Source organism: Alosa pseudoharengus, unplaced genomic scaffold, assembly GCF_046254945.1.
Source record: "Alosa pseudoharengus isolate Yale_2024_CS ecotype anadromous, Long Island Sound unplaced genomic scaffold, YU_APseudo_1.1 YU_APseudo_1.1_scf_13, whole genome shotgun sequence".
Taxonomy (NCBI): domain Eukaryota; kingdom Metazoa; phylum Chordata; class Actinopteri; order Clupeiformes; family Clupeidae; genus Alosa; species Alosa pseudoharengus.
The window spans coordinates 11,605,165-11,621,655 of NW_027468598.1; the positions used below are offsets into that span (position 1 = coordinate 11,605,165).

The 16,491-nt window shown below is 47.9% G+C and overlaps 1 protein-coding gene across 2 annotated transcripts in view; it reads left to right on the forward strand.

Moving 5' to 3' along the window:
• The window catches only part of ulk2 (unc-51 like autophagy activating kinase 2), a 32,141-nt gene that overhangs the window by 5,398 nt on the left and 10,252 nt on the right, over positions 1-16,491 (forward strand). For both annotated transcript variants that reach the window (XM_076282150.1, XM_076282151.1), the window contains exons 4-15: positions 5,792-5,824; positions 7,329-7,365; positions 9,640-9,813; positions 10,057-10,130; positions 10,263-10,364; positions 10,579-10,637; positions 10,931-11,013; positions 11,145-11,195; positions 11,448-11,533; positions 12,031-12,202; positions 12,833-12,893; positions 16,183-16,332. In XM_076282150.1, the coding sequence (XP_076138265.1) occupies positions 5,792-5,824; positions 7,329-7,365; positions 9,640-9,813; positions 10,057-10,130; positions 10,263-10,364; positions 10,579-10,637; positions 10,931-11,013; positions 11,145-11,195; positions 11,448-11,533; positions 12,031-12,202; positions 12,833-12,893; positions 16,183-16,332 (1,082 nt within the window). The remainder of the gene's footprint in view (positions 1-5,791; positions 5,825-7,328; positions 7,366-9,639; positions 9,814-10,056; positions 10,131-10,262; positions 10,365-10,578; positions 10,638-10,930; positions 11,014-11,144; positions 11,196-11,447; positions 11,534-12,030; positions 12,203-12,832; positions 12,894-16,182; positions 16,333-16,491) is intronic.

The following is a 16,491-nucleotide window of genomic DNA, read 5'->3' on the forward strand; positions in this document are numbered from 1 at the left end:
AGTGGCAGTGTTCTGTATCACAGTAGTGTGTACCAACAACCCTTGGTGTGGCTAAGAGCTCACAAGCGGTTCTAAGTCATTGTCTGTAACCAGAACTTTTGTGATAAGCAGCACTCGACAATGTTTGATCAGGGCTCACGCCTTGCTGTTTTGCATACAAGCTCAGGGGTTTATGCCTGGATGTGATTCAGAATTGAATTGAGAAGGAGCTAATGTATGTATCTTTAACCTCTACTCATCTTGTGATTTTTAAGCCTTTCGTAATTTCGTCTGTGGATTACATCATGCTGGCCATATTATTCTGACTGATTGACAAAATGATTGATTGTCTATACCTGTGCTGCATGATATAGGGACAGCTACAATTCACAGTACCCATTTTACCAGCCTAGAAGGCAAATGACGTCTTCTTGAATGGTATCACACTGAGTTCATCCTGTGTGCTGTGGCGTTAATGAGCCAAGCTTTGACATCGTGGTTATCAGGCTGATGGCTGATTTAAAGTGGCAGGGCATTAGACATCACGCCCTTCTCTTCCTCTCTCTTTCTCTTCCTCTTCCTCTTGCTTCTTGTTCTTCGTCTCTGCCTCTTCCTCCTTCTCTGTCTCTTCCTCTTCACGACCAGGCTTGGCATTCGGTATTTGCGGGATCGGGAACATGACCTTTCGTCATCGACGCGCTGCCTGTAATGCCCGCTTGGAGTACTGCGGCTTATCGACGCCACTCCCTGCCGGGTGCAATTAGGTTGCTGCGGCCCGTTTAGGGTGGACTGTCATTAGGGGACGTTCGGAGCGATCAAGCTTTTATTTTTTCCTCTCGGTGTTCTTTGAACGCTGATGGTCGCCTCGTTAAAGAGAGTTGACTGGGGTAGGTTGGCCTTTCCCCGCCTCTGTAGCATGGAGAGGGAAATTTCCGCTCACACTGTGAGCCGTCCAAATATAGGCCGAGGGCTTAATGCAGAAACACATAGACATGCTGACTTGCATGCTCTCTCATACACACACACACACACACACACACACACACACACACTTTTACTCAATCCATCTCCCACACACATCTTCATGCCGTTAAAAAGAAAAAGCAGGTCCCTGGCCAGCCTATCTGCTCCTGCATAGGATCAGAGGGATGGGTAAAGAGGAAGTGGCTCAGAGAGCATTGACGAGCACCTTGCTGACAGGCCAGCCTCGCTCTGCTGTGGTGGGAGGCTGGGAGTGTTTTTTTGTGAACGGGACCTGCAGTAGGTAGCAGGAGCTGTCTCTTCGCCTGTGTTAATTATATCCCTGCAGTGAGTGCAGTTTCTATTCAGTCCAGTAATCACAGGGTTTATGGAGTGCCTGTCTCTCCCTCTCTCTCTCTCTCTCTCTCTCTCTCTCTCTCTCTCTTTCTCTCTCTTTCTCTTTCTCTCTCTCTCTCTCTCTCTCTCTCTCTTCGTTCCTTTCTTTCTTTCTTTCTTTCTTTCTTGCTCACTCTCCAGGCTAACTGTCCCAACAGCTGTACAGTAATTGAAGTTGAAGAGTGAAGTAGCACTGCAGTTAGGACGTCATAAATTGTGTTTTTAATGGTGCCTTTTGTCTGTGACTGTGTGACTGTGCTTGGTAGTCCTGTTTATACTGTACAGGCTTAAGTGAGGATAGCAACTCTGCATGGAGTGTGGAGATATGGAGAAAGAGTGAGATGTTATTGATATGGGCTGTTAGGTAATGTGGAGGCCAAGAAAACAACTGTGAGGGAAAAGGAGAGAGCGAGGGAGAGAGGGAGGGAGGGAGGGAGGGAGGCGTGTTTGTTGTTGAAGTTTGATGAAGTCACATGTGCACCAGACAGTTAGTGGAAGCCTCCTCTGCAAACGCACTCAAAACTTGAACTTCCTGTTGTAGAACATGGTGTCCCTACCGAGAGAGGGCCATGTTTGTTTTGTCCGTGATTTTCTTATCCTGAGGGTGGGGGAGTGGGGGTTTGATGGTGTGTGTGACTTTAAAATGAGGAGTGGGCTGCAGAAAGAAGTGGGGATTGGCTCGGTTCCCCCCAGGCCCGATTAGTGGAATGTTCTGGGCTACTTCTTTCCTAGAAAGTTGCTGCCTGTTTTGTTCATCAGTTCCTTTTATTGTTGTTGCCTGGTCAGTGTTGCTTTGGTGTAAAGATTTGTGATGTGAGCTCTTAGAACACATTCCCCCCACCCTCCCGTTCCAGCTCTTCCATGACACACTCTGCCAGTTTTATTTATGAATTCTTAGTAGAGGAGAGGACAGGATCACTTGTTTATGTCTTTATGTTTACAGCAGCATGAACTTCCATAAACCCCTTAGGTGAAAGTCACATAATCACTGTTTATTACCAATGTATTGACTTTTTCCAAGTTCAATAAGTATAAGCTGTAGAGTCTTTAGTGATGGTGGATGTTGCCTCATTATATTGCTCTTGGTTGTTTACTCTTTTTTAACTGGTTTTACATTGTGCTCATCTCTGGGAGTTTGCTAACAAAATGTAGTAGTAATCCCAGTGACTTATGAACGTACTTGATGGCATAGGAACATAGGGCCATAAGGCAGTGCATGTTTACAGCAGTGGGACAGATCTTTTGAGTGAACTTAATCACAAGCTGGCTGGCCCAAGGGCTAATCACGTTCCTCTATTACCGCCAGTGCTCTTCCTCAAAGCTCTGTTGGTGTCCCGTGCTGGCTAACTAAACTGTGTGCCAAAGCAACTCTGTTCTACAAGTCCGACGGTCTCCTCTCTCTCTCCCTCTCTCCCTCTCTCCCTCTCTCCCTCTCTCGCACTCTCTCTCTCTCGCACTCATTTGCTCTCTTGCTATCAGTTAAAGAGTTTGTTTACACAGAAGTGAGTTTCAGAACTGTACTTTCATCGCCACAATCACCACTTGCTCCCACCTTTGTAAACAGACAGAGTCATGCAATACTGTGTGTGCATGTCTGTGTGTTTGTTTGTGGGATTGGGTGGGGTGAGAAGGGGGATATTTGGACGCTGCGATGTTCGAAGAATCGCGGCCTGGCTTAGCGTTCGCTCCGGTCCCACTGTGCGCCGGCCGCACACATATGGGATGTTTTTCTCCCAGAGCCCTGGGCAGGACTCCTCATGCCAGATCTTTCCTGCCTTTATGTAACCGAGGACACCGTGTGGGGAGGGCTGACGCAGGAACTTGGCTGGGCAAAAAGAAAATGCCCTGTTTTGATATTTGCGCCTCACTGGTGTTTTTAAATTCTTTTGCCACACAATCTTTGTTTGTTAGGGTTAGTCATGGTTTGCTTAAAGGAAAAAGCAAAAAAAAAAAAAAAAAAAAAAAAACCACTGTTGCACAGGTGCATGGTGATCCTTTGTTGACACATGACGCGTATAATTATGTTGGCAAACATTGTAACAGGAGAAGGAAAATCTCTATTGGGATTAAACACAATGTTATTATTGGTACACAATCCATTATAATGTAGCATTTTACTGATTGGATTGCCACAATATCATGGATGACATTCTAGTGTGTCAGCAGAATGGTGTTTCAGTTTTTTTCCATCTGGGTGGGAAATCTTTCTGGCTGTCGTCACTGCACATGTCCAAAGTCCAACAGTTTGGTAACAGTGTTTTCAGAAAACACTGTGTGCCAGATTGTGATTTTTTTTTTTTTTAAGAAACTGCATGTCAACAGGCCTAAAAAAATGTGACTTCCTTGAATTCCCCTCACACATTAGCAGTTGCACAGGAAACCAAATGTAAGCAGTGATTTCACGCCAGACCGTTCATGCCAAAAACGCCTGAGAAATCAGGGCACTTCTTCCTCTTGCGGTCAGTGTGTGGTTCTGCCTTGGAGCTGCCTGGGCCTGGCCAGCTTGGCACCTCGCGTAGTTGCCGTTGGTGTCAGCCTGCGTGCGATGGGATGACTGACCCCCCCCCCCCCACACACACACACACCCGTAAAAAAAAGCAGCAGCCAGTGCTTCAAGGCCATGCCCATGAAGAGGACAGTGGAATGGCCTGGCTGAAATGCGAGTGGCCGGTCAGGCGACAGTTAGCCGAGGGGGGGGTTGGGGTGAGAGGCCCTGGGGAGAAAGGGGTGACCGGGTTCGCCTAATGTGGCCTGTAACACGTCAGCAGCAACAGCGGTCAGCCACCCCATTCGGCAGGCAGCCAGCACGCAAGGCCTCAACCCTTTCCCACTGCGTCCAGTCCATGGCTCGCTGCCCCTCCCCCCGCCCCTCTTCTCTGCTGGGATGAAGAGAGCTCGTTATGTAATCTTGCCCTCTGGATCCCCTGCGCAGGGCTGGGGGCTGGGACTGGGGGTGCAAGGGTGGGGGCTGTCCCACATGGATCCCAGATCCCATTACCGCATCCCAGCTCCAGCTCAGAGAGCAGCACTGTGGGGGAGGGAGAGGGGTTAAACCAGCCACTGCTGTGGAGAGGGGAGCATAGTGAAAATAGGATGGGAGGGGGACGGAAGGTGTGTGTGTGTGTATGTGTGTGTGTGTGGGGGCGGTGGTCAGGGCGAGCACTGACGGGCTGCCTGGCCAGCTGACAGGAAGGAGACGGGGAGTGAGCAGAGTCGGTCAGAGCCCAGGCCTCGGCAGCATAATGGATCCTGTCCTGAAAGTCATTATCAGAGACTGATGAAGGATTTGCTCGCGAGCTGCTGAAATGAAGCACCATTTCCAAAGTCTGTAATAACCCACTGAGAGAAAGCAAAGAGATTTGGAAGAGAGAGAGAGTCGGCTCAAGATAAATGACAGTGGACCTTGTTGGCACTGCACTTGAGTAGATTCAGCTAGACCCATGAGTGTGTGCACAGACCATAAGCACAATATCAGAATATGCATCGTGTGAGTGCTCTGTGAGCACCATGTGAACACTGTTCACACAGGAAGTCAAGCAGCCACAAGGCTTGTCTGTGCAAGTCTGTCTACTGTGACCAAAACAGCCAACTACCAACCTTTTTGTTATTATTTTCAGCGTAGCAGAAATGTACACTGTCTCTCATGTTATATGAATGTTTATATTAAATATTATACATGTCAAGCTCTGTGTAGTGGATCACACTGTGGTTTGGTCGGTGTTACTTAAAGTTGCTGGTGATGACGGGAGGGGTCACTATTGCTGTCCCGTGCCCAGCAGGTGAACATGCACCCCTCCAAAAGATTTACACGCCACCTGATCTATGCAGGGTCTGGTCATCTGATACCCCATAATACCTCCAAACACACCACTGCAAAGGTGTAACTGAGGACACTCTGAGAATGGGACTGTGTACACCTAAATGAAAACATTTTGGTTATTTACATTTTCTCATACCATCCTAGAGCTGTGTTGCACATCTTAAATATTTATAAGACATAACCTGAAATACTGTACCACTTAAAGTCCATTTGTTTGTTGAAATTGGTTGCCCCCCCCCCCCGCCCCCCTTTAAAAATATCTCAATCCAATATCAACCCTGGCACCTCACGAGAGACTCAGGTCACCCTGGAGTTGAGTAAGTCAACCCTCGCTCAGTCGTGTGAGTCCTCTCATGTTAGCGCTGCTTTTTACAGGCCTGTGACTGCCAGGGCTTTAGGTTTAGTGTGTCAGTGCAGCCTGACATATACCTTGGCATGCGCTCAGAAGGAGTACCGTTACTGTCATATCAGCACGGGTGCTGAGCTGGCTATATGGAAATGGAAAATGTTGTAGGCACACATTGCCAGCTGTTCATAGGACTCATGAATCACATTTAGTTGGCACATTTTCCTTTAAAACACTGACCTGGTGAAATATGAGGGAGTTAATACTTGCTGTGGTTCTTTATCTTCTAGGAAACGTCAAACTCTGTGTTCCTGGTGATGGAGGTAAGTTGGCTTTGTCAACATGCATATCAATATCAGAGGTCACATGCTGACCTAATGTCTGTCTGTCTGTCTGTCTGTCTGTGTGTCTGTCTGTCTGTCTGTCGGTCGGTCGGTCGGTCGGTCGGTCGGTCGGTCGGTCGGTCGGTCTGTCTGTCTGTCTGCCTGCCCCCCTCTCTTTCACTCTGTCACCCTCTCAAGCTCCCCCTATCCCCGCCAGTGTTGTAAATGTCTATGACATGTCACATGCAGTGGACAGTTAGGCAGCTTGCTGCTTGGCCCTGTCCACTCATGTTGCCCAACACTGGAGTGCCTGAGAGAAAAACAAGTCTGGGTGACTCAAGTGGCCCGCTATAAATACACACTCAGAACGCTCTAGAGAAGAAAGAGAAACAGCATTGCAAAACCTTATTTATTTGGCCCTATATTTAGTGTGTGCTATTAGGCTGGACATACGGTCTGTCCGTACCTGCTGATAAGATATGAGTGGACGGAAACTTGCGTTCACAAACAGGTCACAGGTGTATGCCTTAGGGTTATCTGATGTGGTGTTGACTAGTGAGAGGATCACTTGGATTGAATTAGGGCAAGTTGGATTTAAATTTGGAGTTCTTCGAGGAACTTTTAAATCTACAGATCCCACCTTTTGTTTAGCCAGAAAGCTGTAGCACCCATATGTTGTTTGTTTTGTGTTGTTCTAGGTTTTAGTACATGTGCCGTGGCACTAATGCAGACAGGGGACTATTTAAAGCTGCACTGGATGACTTTTATCACTTTGCCGTTTGCTTGTTGCTCTCTGGGGAGAGACTGGTCTCACAGAGAACAAACAGGCCTTTCTCCTGGCTGCTGGTTGTGACAGTAGTTATTGTTAGTGCTGGAAAAGATTAGAGCATGTTATAGTGTGTGTTTGTATGTGTGTGTGTGTGTGTGGGATGGGGAATGGAGGGGGACTTAGTGTGAACCTTAGAGACTTTGTACACAAACATGTCTGTGTACTTGTGCTTCTCAGCTGACACTTTCCATGTTCAATTACACAGATCAGTTCAGATTGCGAAATGAATTTGCCCAGTTACACAGATTGTTAGTGAATGAAAAAACATCCGGAAAAAAACAACTGTGTCTGAAGAAAACAGTCCTGATCATAAGTCCTTTGGGGCAGTTAGTGGTCAAGAGACACATGCTTCATTGTGTGTGTGTCTGTGTGTGTCTGTGTGTGTGTCTGTGTCTGTGTCTGTGTGTGTGTGTGTGGAGTGATACAAGTACTTGGAATATAGCGGGATGGCCACAGTACCATCCCCCACCCCTGATGAGTTCTGATGGTGCTGAGATCTCTGTGGGCATGATGCATTACCTCACCATATGAACAGACGAGCACACCATTATCTCAGCCTTATGTCATATGGACACACTTAAAACTATGCAAACAAAACATAAACACACACACACACACATACAACCATTATGCACTCTGGTAATTATTGTTTTCCTGTTGCTTTTCTCTCCACAGTATTGCAATGGAGGTGATCTTGCTGACTACTTGCAAGGTAAGCATTTTCTTCATTTTCATTTTCCAAGTGTTGTTCACAGTCTTTGCTTTATGGCCAGTCTGCCATAATATGCACCCAGACTAGTATTTCCTGTGTGTGTGTGCGTGTGTGCGTGTGTGCGTGTGTGCGTGTGCGCGTGTGTGTGTGTGTGTGTGTGTGTGTGTGTGTGTGGGTGTGTGTGTGTGGGTGTGTATGTGTATGTGTATGTGTATGTGTGTGTGTGTGTGTGTGTGTGTGTGTGTGTGTGTGTGTGTGTGTGTGTGTGTGTGTGTGTGTGTGTGTGTGTGTGTGTGTGTGTGATGGGTGTGGTTGGTGTATGCTACTGGCCTCTAATTAGACTGATATAATGTAGATGTTCATTAAATTTGAAATGAGTCCTTGGCCTGGGCCGAGTGCCAGCGTAGCGCAGTGGACACTGTTTCGCCGGCTCCCCCATGGCCAGTCCAAGCTCACTTCCTCTGCTTAATGTTCCCTGGATCAGGGCTGCACGGCTTCCTGAAGCCTTATGGGTACATAAGAGTTCTGCTCTCCTGAAGTGCAAAGAACACACGTTCGGTTCACAATTGAGCAATGTCAGAGATCAACAGATTTGTGCCAATTTGTTGTCATGTGGACACAATTTCACAGGCGCTATAAAGCTTGAAGGCAAAAGTTCGTGTCCTGTGCTGATATGTCTGAAGGAACTAGAATTGTGAAAAATTGGTTTGAACGAGGTGACCTCCTGAAGGCTAAGGTTGAATCTGGGGCAGGGTTATTCTGAACTGATAATTCTAGTTTGACTATTGATAGCAAATGGACTTCGAAGGGGCCAGAGCAGGATGTGGACTTGTGTCCGCCTTCCTAGTTCTCGGGATGGCGCTGGACTCTTGGCCCTTTGTTTTTTTGCTCTCTTTCTCCCTGTCAAAAACACACACACACACACACAAACACACTCTGACTTGAGCTGTTATCAGTGTGGTGACTGCGCAGGTGAACGCTCTCCCACGTCAGGCATGGTACAGCTTGTCTCTGGGCACCCCTGAGCAACATTACACAACAAGGCCACCGTTATACAACTCTGCAGCCATTAGGATCTGTGTGTGTGTGTGTGTGTGTGTGTGTGTGTGTGTGTGTGTGTGTGTGTGTGTGTGTGTGTGTGTGTGTGTGTGTGTGTGTGTGTGTGTGTGTGTGTGTGTGTGTGTGTGTGTGTGTGTGTGTGTGTGTGTGTGTGTGTGTGTGTGTGTGTGTGTGTGTGTGTGTGTGTGTGTGTGTGTGTGTGATGAATACGTGTGAAGGAAGTCTATTGTGATCTCAATGAGATCCATTGTTATCCCAATGAGATCCGTTGTGATCCAGATGAGATCTATTGTAATTGCTCTGTTTGCCTTGGAAGCCTCAGCTGGGGAATCCTCTCAACAGCTCAGCAGCTTAGGGGAGTTGTGTAGTGAATGGTGGGGGTAACCAGGTACGGCATCTCTCAGCAGCTTAGGGGAGTTTTGTAGTGAATGGTGGGGGTAACCAGGTACGGCATCTCTCAGCAAGGGCCCTCTTGATTTTGAAATTCACTTGTAATCCATTTCTTTTTGGAAACAATTAGTTGACCGGAGTAACGCAGCCCAGTTACATAACAACATAGCGTGTGTGTGTGTGTGTGTTTGGATGTGGGCCGGCGTGGCCTGGTGTGGAGTGTGTTGTGTGAGTCACACGCACAGCTGTTGGGAACCGCAGCACCAGCTGCCCTCAGATGCCTTCGATTGGGCTGCGGGTTGGATGGTTGCATCAGCGGAAATGCTAGACTGGCCACTGAAGCCCTGACGCAGTCGGCAAGGGGACGTTCTGACTGTGTGTGTATGTGTGTGTGTGCGTGTGCGTGTGTGCGTGTGTGTGTGTGAGACCAGAGGCACAGCGTTACTGCAGTAATGGTGTCTTGGTGTAATGTGGCCTGTCCATATACGTGGCTATCAGAGCTGCTGAAGGGTGAGGAACAGCAGGTTCTGTCATCAGCACTTTTTAGCTCCTGATGGAGAGCCACAAACTCCCTGTTCCAACTATGCATTAAATGAAAAGCACTTGCCTGGAATATGGCCTAATTCATGAAAAATATATCCCACTCATCACAAGAGTGAAATGTAAGAAAGTGTGGTCAAATATACAACAATATATGGAGAAAAAAAACAAAAGTGAGTGAACAAAAAGTGTATCGAATGAGTTAGGAATGTGTGAAATTATATAGTCGAAAGAACACCTCATGATTTGTCCCTGGTCTTCCTTTTCTGTGCCCCTGCTCTGAAGCCAAGGGAACCCTGCGTGAGGACACCATGCGCATCTTCCTGCAGCAGATCGCCGCAGCCATGCGCATCCTGAACAGCAAGGGCATCATCCACCGTGACCTCAAGCCCCAGAACATTCTGCTGTCTTACTTGAGCCGCAAGAAGTCTGGCATCAGCGGCATCCGAATCAAGATCGGTAATTCTCCAGCCAAATCTCGACTGCATTGATTGACACCAACTACCCCGATATCCCTTGTGATCTCCAGACGTCCCAAAGATGATTTTAATAAAGGCTGTGTTATTTTTCACTCTTGCTTGTGACCTCTTACGTAGCCGTCACATAGTTTCCATACACTCCCTGGTGTTAAAACTGGGCACTCAGTCTCAGACAATAGCCATGTTGCTAATAATAACAGACATGCTTTGACTATCCCCACAGCTGACTTTGGCTTTGCACGCTACCTCCAGAGTAACATGATGGCAGCCACCCTGTGTGGGTCCCCTATGTACATGGTAAGTGTGTGTGTGTGCGTGTGCGTGTGCGTGTGCGTGTGCGTGTGCGTGTGCGCGCGCGTGTGTGTGTGATGTGCAACCGGCGGTCATTTTGTTTCAAACATGAAAGACATTTCTCTTCTTTTCTCTCAGGCCCCGGAAGTGATTATGTCCCAGAACTATGATGCCAAAGCAGACCTGTGGAGCATCGGGACGGTCATTTACCAGTGCCTGGTGGGAAAGCCACCCTTCCAGGTAAGACACAGTGGACAGGCATGTAGGTGTACAGAGGGCAGTCTACTCTATAATCTAAACTCTTTTCTTGAAGAATAACTGAGTTTATATATCTTGACTTTATTGCAAGTCACTATAAGCAGAGCTCATTAGGTGTGAAAGGCAGTCAGTAATGTATTTAGACAACACTGTGCAAAAAGCTGATTTCATAACCTGGACTGTCCACCCTTACCAGGCAAACAGCCCTCAGGATCTGAGGATGTTCTATGAGAAGAACAAGAACCTGGTGCCAAAGTAGGTTCCTTTCTTCTCACTTCCCTCACGACCCACTTTCTCTCGTTTCTTTTGTCCCCCGGGCCCGTCTCGTAATATCACAGCAGACACTAATGGCAATCCACTCGGTGGAACTCATTTTGATCCCACGCAAACCATCACAAAAAAAGCTGGATGATAATGACTGCATTTGTCAGTGCCATCACAGAAAGAGAGCTGATTCATGGCACCCAGTGCATATTAGCCGTAGCGTATTGTTACATGACCACCCCTCTCCCCAGCTCTAAGTGTCTGATTGTTTCCACTCCTCGCAGCGTCCCGCGGGAGACATCGCCTCCGCTGGCGGACCTGCTGCTGGGGCTGCTGCAGAGGAACCAGAAGGACCGCATGGACTTTGGTCAGTACCCGCTCCGCTGCACCGGCGGCTTGTCTGTCCTCCGGGGTTCTCTCTTTTTAGAGAAGTGACACTTCATGAGAGACATCCTCTTCTAACGTCTGGTCTGTTCTGTACTTTCTGCTTGTTTACAGATGCGTTTTTCAGCCACCCTTTCCTTGAGCCGACATCAGCCATAAAAAAATGTAAGCTGGACCAGGGAATATTTTGAGCTATTTTGTGTAGAGTCATGGCGATACATTTTATGAATAAATGATGGTGTGTTGTTCTGTAACGTTATCACATCGAAATAATTACACCCAGGATCTTAAATGCATAAGAACAGCAACTCTGACTCTTACTTAAAAAGCATCTTGCATTGTGTTTCATTAATCATTAATGTCTGTTTTAAAGGAACTCATTGCTCATAGCTCTTTGTTTGTGTGTGTTGGTAACAGCCTGCCCAGTCCCCGTGCCCAACGTCCCTGGCTCCGTGACAGACAGCTCCTGCGGCAGCTCTCCCTGTCGCTACGTCTCACCTCCTGTAAGTGCACAGGATCTCTGCGGCTCCTGTTATCACGGTCCATGCACTACACTCTCCATGCGGTCAGTGTGTTGATGGAGACCTCAGAGGTGACACTGTGTCGTCCATATAGCAATAGCAATACCATTACAGTTTGCATTACGGTCTGCAGTAGTGGTTTTCCATTTCAGTGCATGTTATGGCCACCTTACACCAAACAACTTTGACAAGATTCGGGAAAGATTCTTGAAAGATTGTAGTCTTTTAACTAATTCCCCCCATTCGAGTTTTACTTGAAAGACTACAATCTTTCAAGAATCTTTTTCCATATCTTGTCAAGGTTGTTTGGTGTAAGGAGGCCATTAGTTGGTATACACTGTGCCAAACAGTGGTCATGATGATTGTGCATTTTCAGCACTTTCCTCTATCATGGTGCAACACGGTGCTTTCTTTATTTTGAAACGTTACGAGATTTGTCCTGGTTTGCGATGCATCAAGCAGTTTTTCTGTCCCTGCAGTCACTGCCGGACATGCAGACCGTCCCGGAGGACGTGCTGTCCTCGCCGCCGCTGGGCCCGCCCAACTACCTGCAGCTGTCCAAAGAGTCCGGCGGCAGCACCAGCAGCAAGAACTCCTCCTGCGACACGGACGACTTTGTACTGGTACCCCACCTCACCGGAGAGCAGTCCTGTGAGTTTCTCATAACACATAGTACACATACATACATACATACATACATAACATACATGCATGAACACATAGACACACACACAAACACACATGCGCATACACACACACACACGCAAGCAGGACTTCACACTACACTGATGGTATTGTAAGATCTTTAAGTAACATAGCAGGTGTAGACTTGAGCAGCAAACATGGGGCTAGACATGAGAGATATGGTCTCGGTGCATTACCAAATGAACGCTCAGAGTGAGAGATGTTGAGAATCCACTCATGTGCAGTAAACAGATTCCCCTGTCTAGGCACGGGCTCAAGTTTGCACAACACACCATGACTGATTGACTTGCCTCTCCCTTACACACATGCCATGGTGTGTATATATCACATAGTGTGTGTGTGTGTGTGTGTGTGTGTGTGTGTGTGTGAATGTGAATGTCAATCTATTTGTATAGCACATTTGAAAAACAGTTGACCAATGTGACTGTGTGTGTGTGTGTGTGTACGTACGTCAGTGTGTGGTGTATATATTACTCTCTAGAGTGTGTGTGTACGTCTGTGTACACTGTATACATAGCATCTCTGGTTACACCACGTTGCACTGGCTTACCTCCCCTCTCTCTCTTTTTTGGACAGACGACGTGCCCATGGGAACAGCCGGCCGCCGCCCGTCCAGCGAGTTCCTCCTGTGTGGCGGGTGAGTGCTAGCTTTCGCCGCCGCCGTCGCCACTTTCCACACCGACACGCTAACCGCCCAAAGCCACTCCTCTCAAACCGTGTTTGAACACAACTCCTGCTTCAGTTGTTAACACGGAGGCATTTACTGTCTCGTAGTTAACCGCTGTGTGCACAGGTCAGACTGCGCAAATATTGTTAAGAGATTTTGCATGGGCAATTGGCCCACTCTCTCTGCTCTTTGCCTCAGCATAGTACGATCTCGCCCTCACCTGAATGGACCTAGCAACAGTATAAACACAAACAAAACAAATCCGATCGGCCGCTAAGCCCTGCGACAGCAGCGGCACCTTTGTTTGTTTTGACTCCAACGGGGCGTTATGGTGGTTGCGCAAAAGAGATTTTCATTTGCTGCATAACAATAAGCGGAGGAGAGCCTGGTACGGATTATCTTCCTCATCTATTAGATCTGAGAACGCTAGCGGACCCATCGTTTTCCACTCCCCACTACCCCATTGAGTAATTAATTACCCAGGTCTGGTTAAGTACACTCTCACAAACAGGAGCATGGCCTGGGGTGAGTGGGATGTTTTGCAGGTGTAAACCGAGCATAGTTTGTGAGTGAGACCTCCGGTCGAGTAAAGCACAAGCTCCCTGATCACCCCGACCCTCGTTCGCCCAAACGGTGAGAGGGTCTATGTTTAGCCGCCGGGCCGATGTCATCTCCCTGTATATTCCCCGTCAGCTGCGACTGTGGGAACTGTGAAATATGCGCTTGTGTGTGAGATCATTTTCACACTGTTTACTCATAAATGAGCACATGCCATTTGGTGGCTGTTTTTTTTATTTGCCGTTTCAAAATTCAGCAGTCCAAAGTATCAGTTTGTTGCTAAATACACTATTGAGCTGAATAAGGCATGACAGAAGAAGCCAGCATTGTTGATGAGTTTACTTTTAGAGAGTTGTTATTGAAAGGTTCTCTATTTTTAATGTCATAAATCATTTTCCAAAGTGTCTTCTGAGGGGTAAACTTCAAATGACCTTCCTGTCTGCAGTGCCTGTGGCAGGCATTCCTGTAAACTGTTCACTCTTTCAGTTCAATGTTTTTCTTTCTGCTTTGGTGTCTCTCTCTCTCTCTCACACACACACACACACACACACACACACACACACGCACACACCACACCTCTCCTCAAAGCCACTTCCCTCTCTCCCCTCAGTCCTTTTGCTTCTGTCTCTAAATACCCAACGGCGAGACGGTGTTCCCTGCGTCACGTGCCAAACCTCTCTCCCCCTTCATCATGCTGTTTTCCATATCTCTCTTGAGGTCACTTGTGTGTCTCAAGTCTTTTCTAGCCGCTTTTGTTTGGCATCTACAGAACCTCCGTCTTTTGTTTGATTAGTGCCTCTACACAATCATTGGTGTCCATTTCTTATGGTTATGCTTTCTCTCCTTTCTCCTTCCTTTGTTTCTCTCTCTCTCTCTCTTTTTCTGGAGCTCCTGTTTGTTTTCTGTTTTTGACACAGCTAGCATAGTTTTCATATCCAGTGTACTGGCCGTGCTGTGTTTTGTGAGGTAGTTTTGGATGGTGCAGTTGAACTTTGGCGCAACCCTTTCCCAGCCTCTCGTTTGGGCCGGCGTCTACAGCTGCCTGGTCTCAGGGCTGACTCCAGCTCACCGGCTACCAGAGCAGCCTCCTGTTCACCCTGGAGGGCTTTCCTGCCCTGAATGACAGACTGCCCTGCACAGTCTTTTGCACAGCGTTTTTGGCTCTGGAGTCCCCAAGCGTGCTTTAATCAGTACTGCTTCAGTGGTCTGTCCTCTTCCACCCTATACACCCTCCATCCACACACACACACACACACACACACACACAGACACACACACACACACACACACACACACACACAGACACAGACCGTCCGCAGGGCAGACAAAAGCGGGTCACCAGTAATGCACACTGGGCTTTCAATTAAGCCCTTCCTCAGCAAAAAAGACAAACTGCATTTTGACCTACGAACTGTGCCTTTGTTAAGGACCATCCCATTGTTCTGTACATTGAGAAGAAGTCTGTTCACAGATGAGTTTTCAGATCCAATGGGATGACTTTTGTGGAAAGAATAAGCCACGCTCCACAGTGATTTTGTTTTGTTTTGTCTGTGAGCCTGGGTGTCCGCAAAGGTTTTTTTTATTTAGTTTTCCCTGCGGATGTTCCACATTTTTTTATGTTCTGTGAGGGTTTTCTGCGAGCCGGGTTGAACAAAGAGAAGCCCTCCTTTGTGCTGTGCCTGGCCCTGCCGTGTAGTGTAGTGTAGTGTAGTGTAGTGTTGTGTTGTGTTGTGTTGTGTTGTGTTGTGTTGTGTTGTGTTGTGTTGTGTTGTGTTGTGTTGTGTTGTGTTGTGTTGTGTTGTGTTGTGTTGTGTTGTGTTGTGTTGTGTTGTGTTGTGTTGTGTTGTGTTGTGTTGTGCTGTGTTGTGTAGTGTAGTGTAGTGTAGTGTTGTGTTCTTAGTTGCTGGCGTCCTCTCGTGGCTCACGTGTACTCGCTCTTCTCCCCTCTGCTCAGATCCCTCCCGCTCATTACATAATTCTCTCTCAACCCTCCGCCTGAACGCTGTGGTTTCCCCCCCCCCATTTCTGTCGCCCCCCTCATTACCCCCCCCCCCCCCAACTGCCTTTCAAAGGGAGAGCTTAAGCCCTACACGCATGACCCACACATGACTCGGGTCTCCAAGACGTTCTGTTCCCGGTGCGGAGACAAAGGAATGCAAATGAGCTGACTTCTCTCCCCTCTGCCTGTATCCACAGAACAGAGGGCGGGCCCAAGCACGTGCCGTTTGCCATTGGTTAAATAGAGTTCAGTGCTCCAGAGGCTGAGCTCCTTACTCCACCCCCCCGACGGGGTAAAGTCTGCCCTGATTGGCTGGTGCCGTCTGTGTTTACACAGAGGCCCCTCCCAGTGGAGGCGGCGCTGGTTTTGCTGAGCAGGAACAGAGGCATGCCTGAGCCAGTTCTACTTACAGTCCCAACAAAGAACTTCCTAGCAGCACAACAAAGTCTACTGTACTTGATTAGACTTGACAGAAATAGGCTAAACTGGACATTAAACAAAAGCTGGATGCCAAACGTCTAAGAAGTGCCTTAAGATATAGTCTAATACATGACAAAGAGCAGAGGCTTGAGCCCAGAAGTCTTAGACAACAGACTGTGTGCAAGACGGGGACGGGCAGTGTGTTGCAGTTGAGGAAATGGTGCTTGAGCTGTTGGACAAGCATGCCGACTGGATCTCAGCTCTTCTCTCTGGCCTTTCCAGGCAGCCGCAGGCCGCGTCTGGACAGCCCCCGCTGGTGTCTCCTCGGGCAGAGACCACCCCCATCCCGGTGCCCACGCAGGTGCGCAACTACCAGCGGATCAAGCAGAACCTCTCGAGCAGTCCCACCAACCCCATGTATGGCTCACCCAGGTAAGGGCTGCAGTGTTTGAACATACTGTTTCGTAAAGGTGTTGATGTAGCTCATCTTGTATAGCAAAGTACTCACAGTGGTCTTGGTTTTGTGAATGCATGTGTTGCATGCAGAGGCAAATGAATTCAGTTGATATGCAAATCCCCTTACTAAATGGA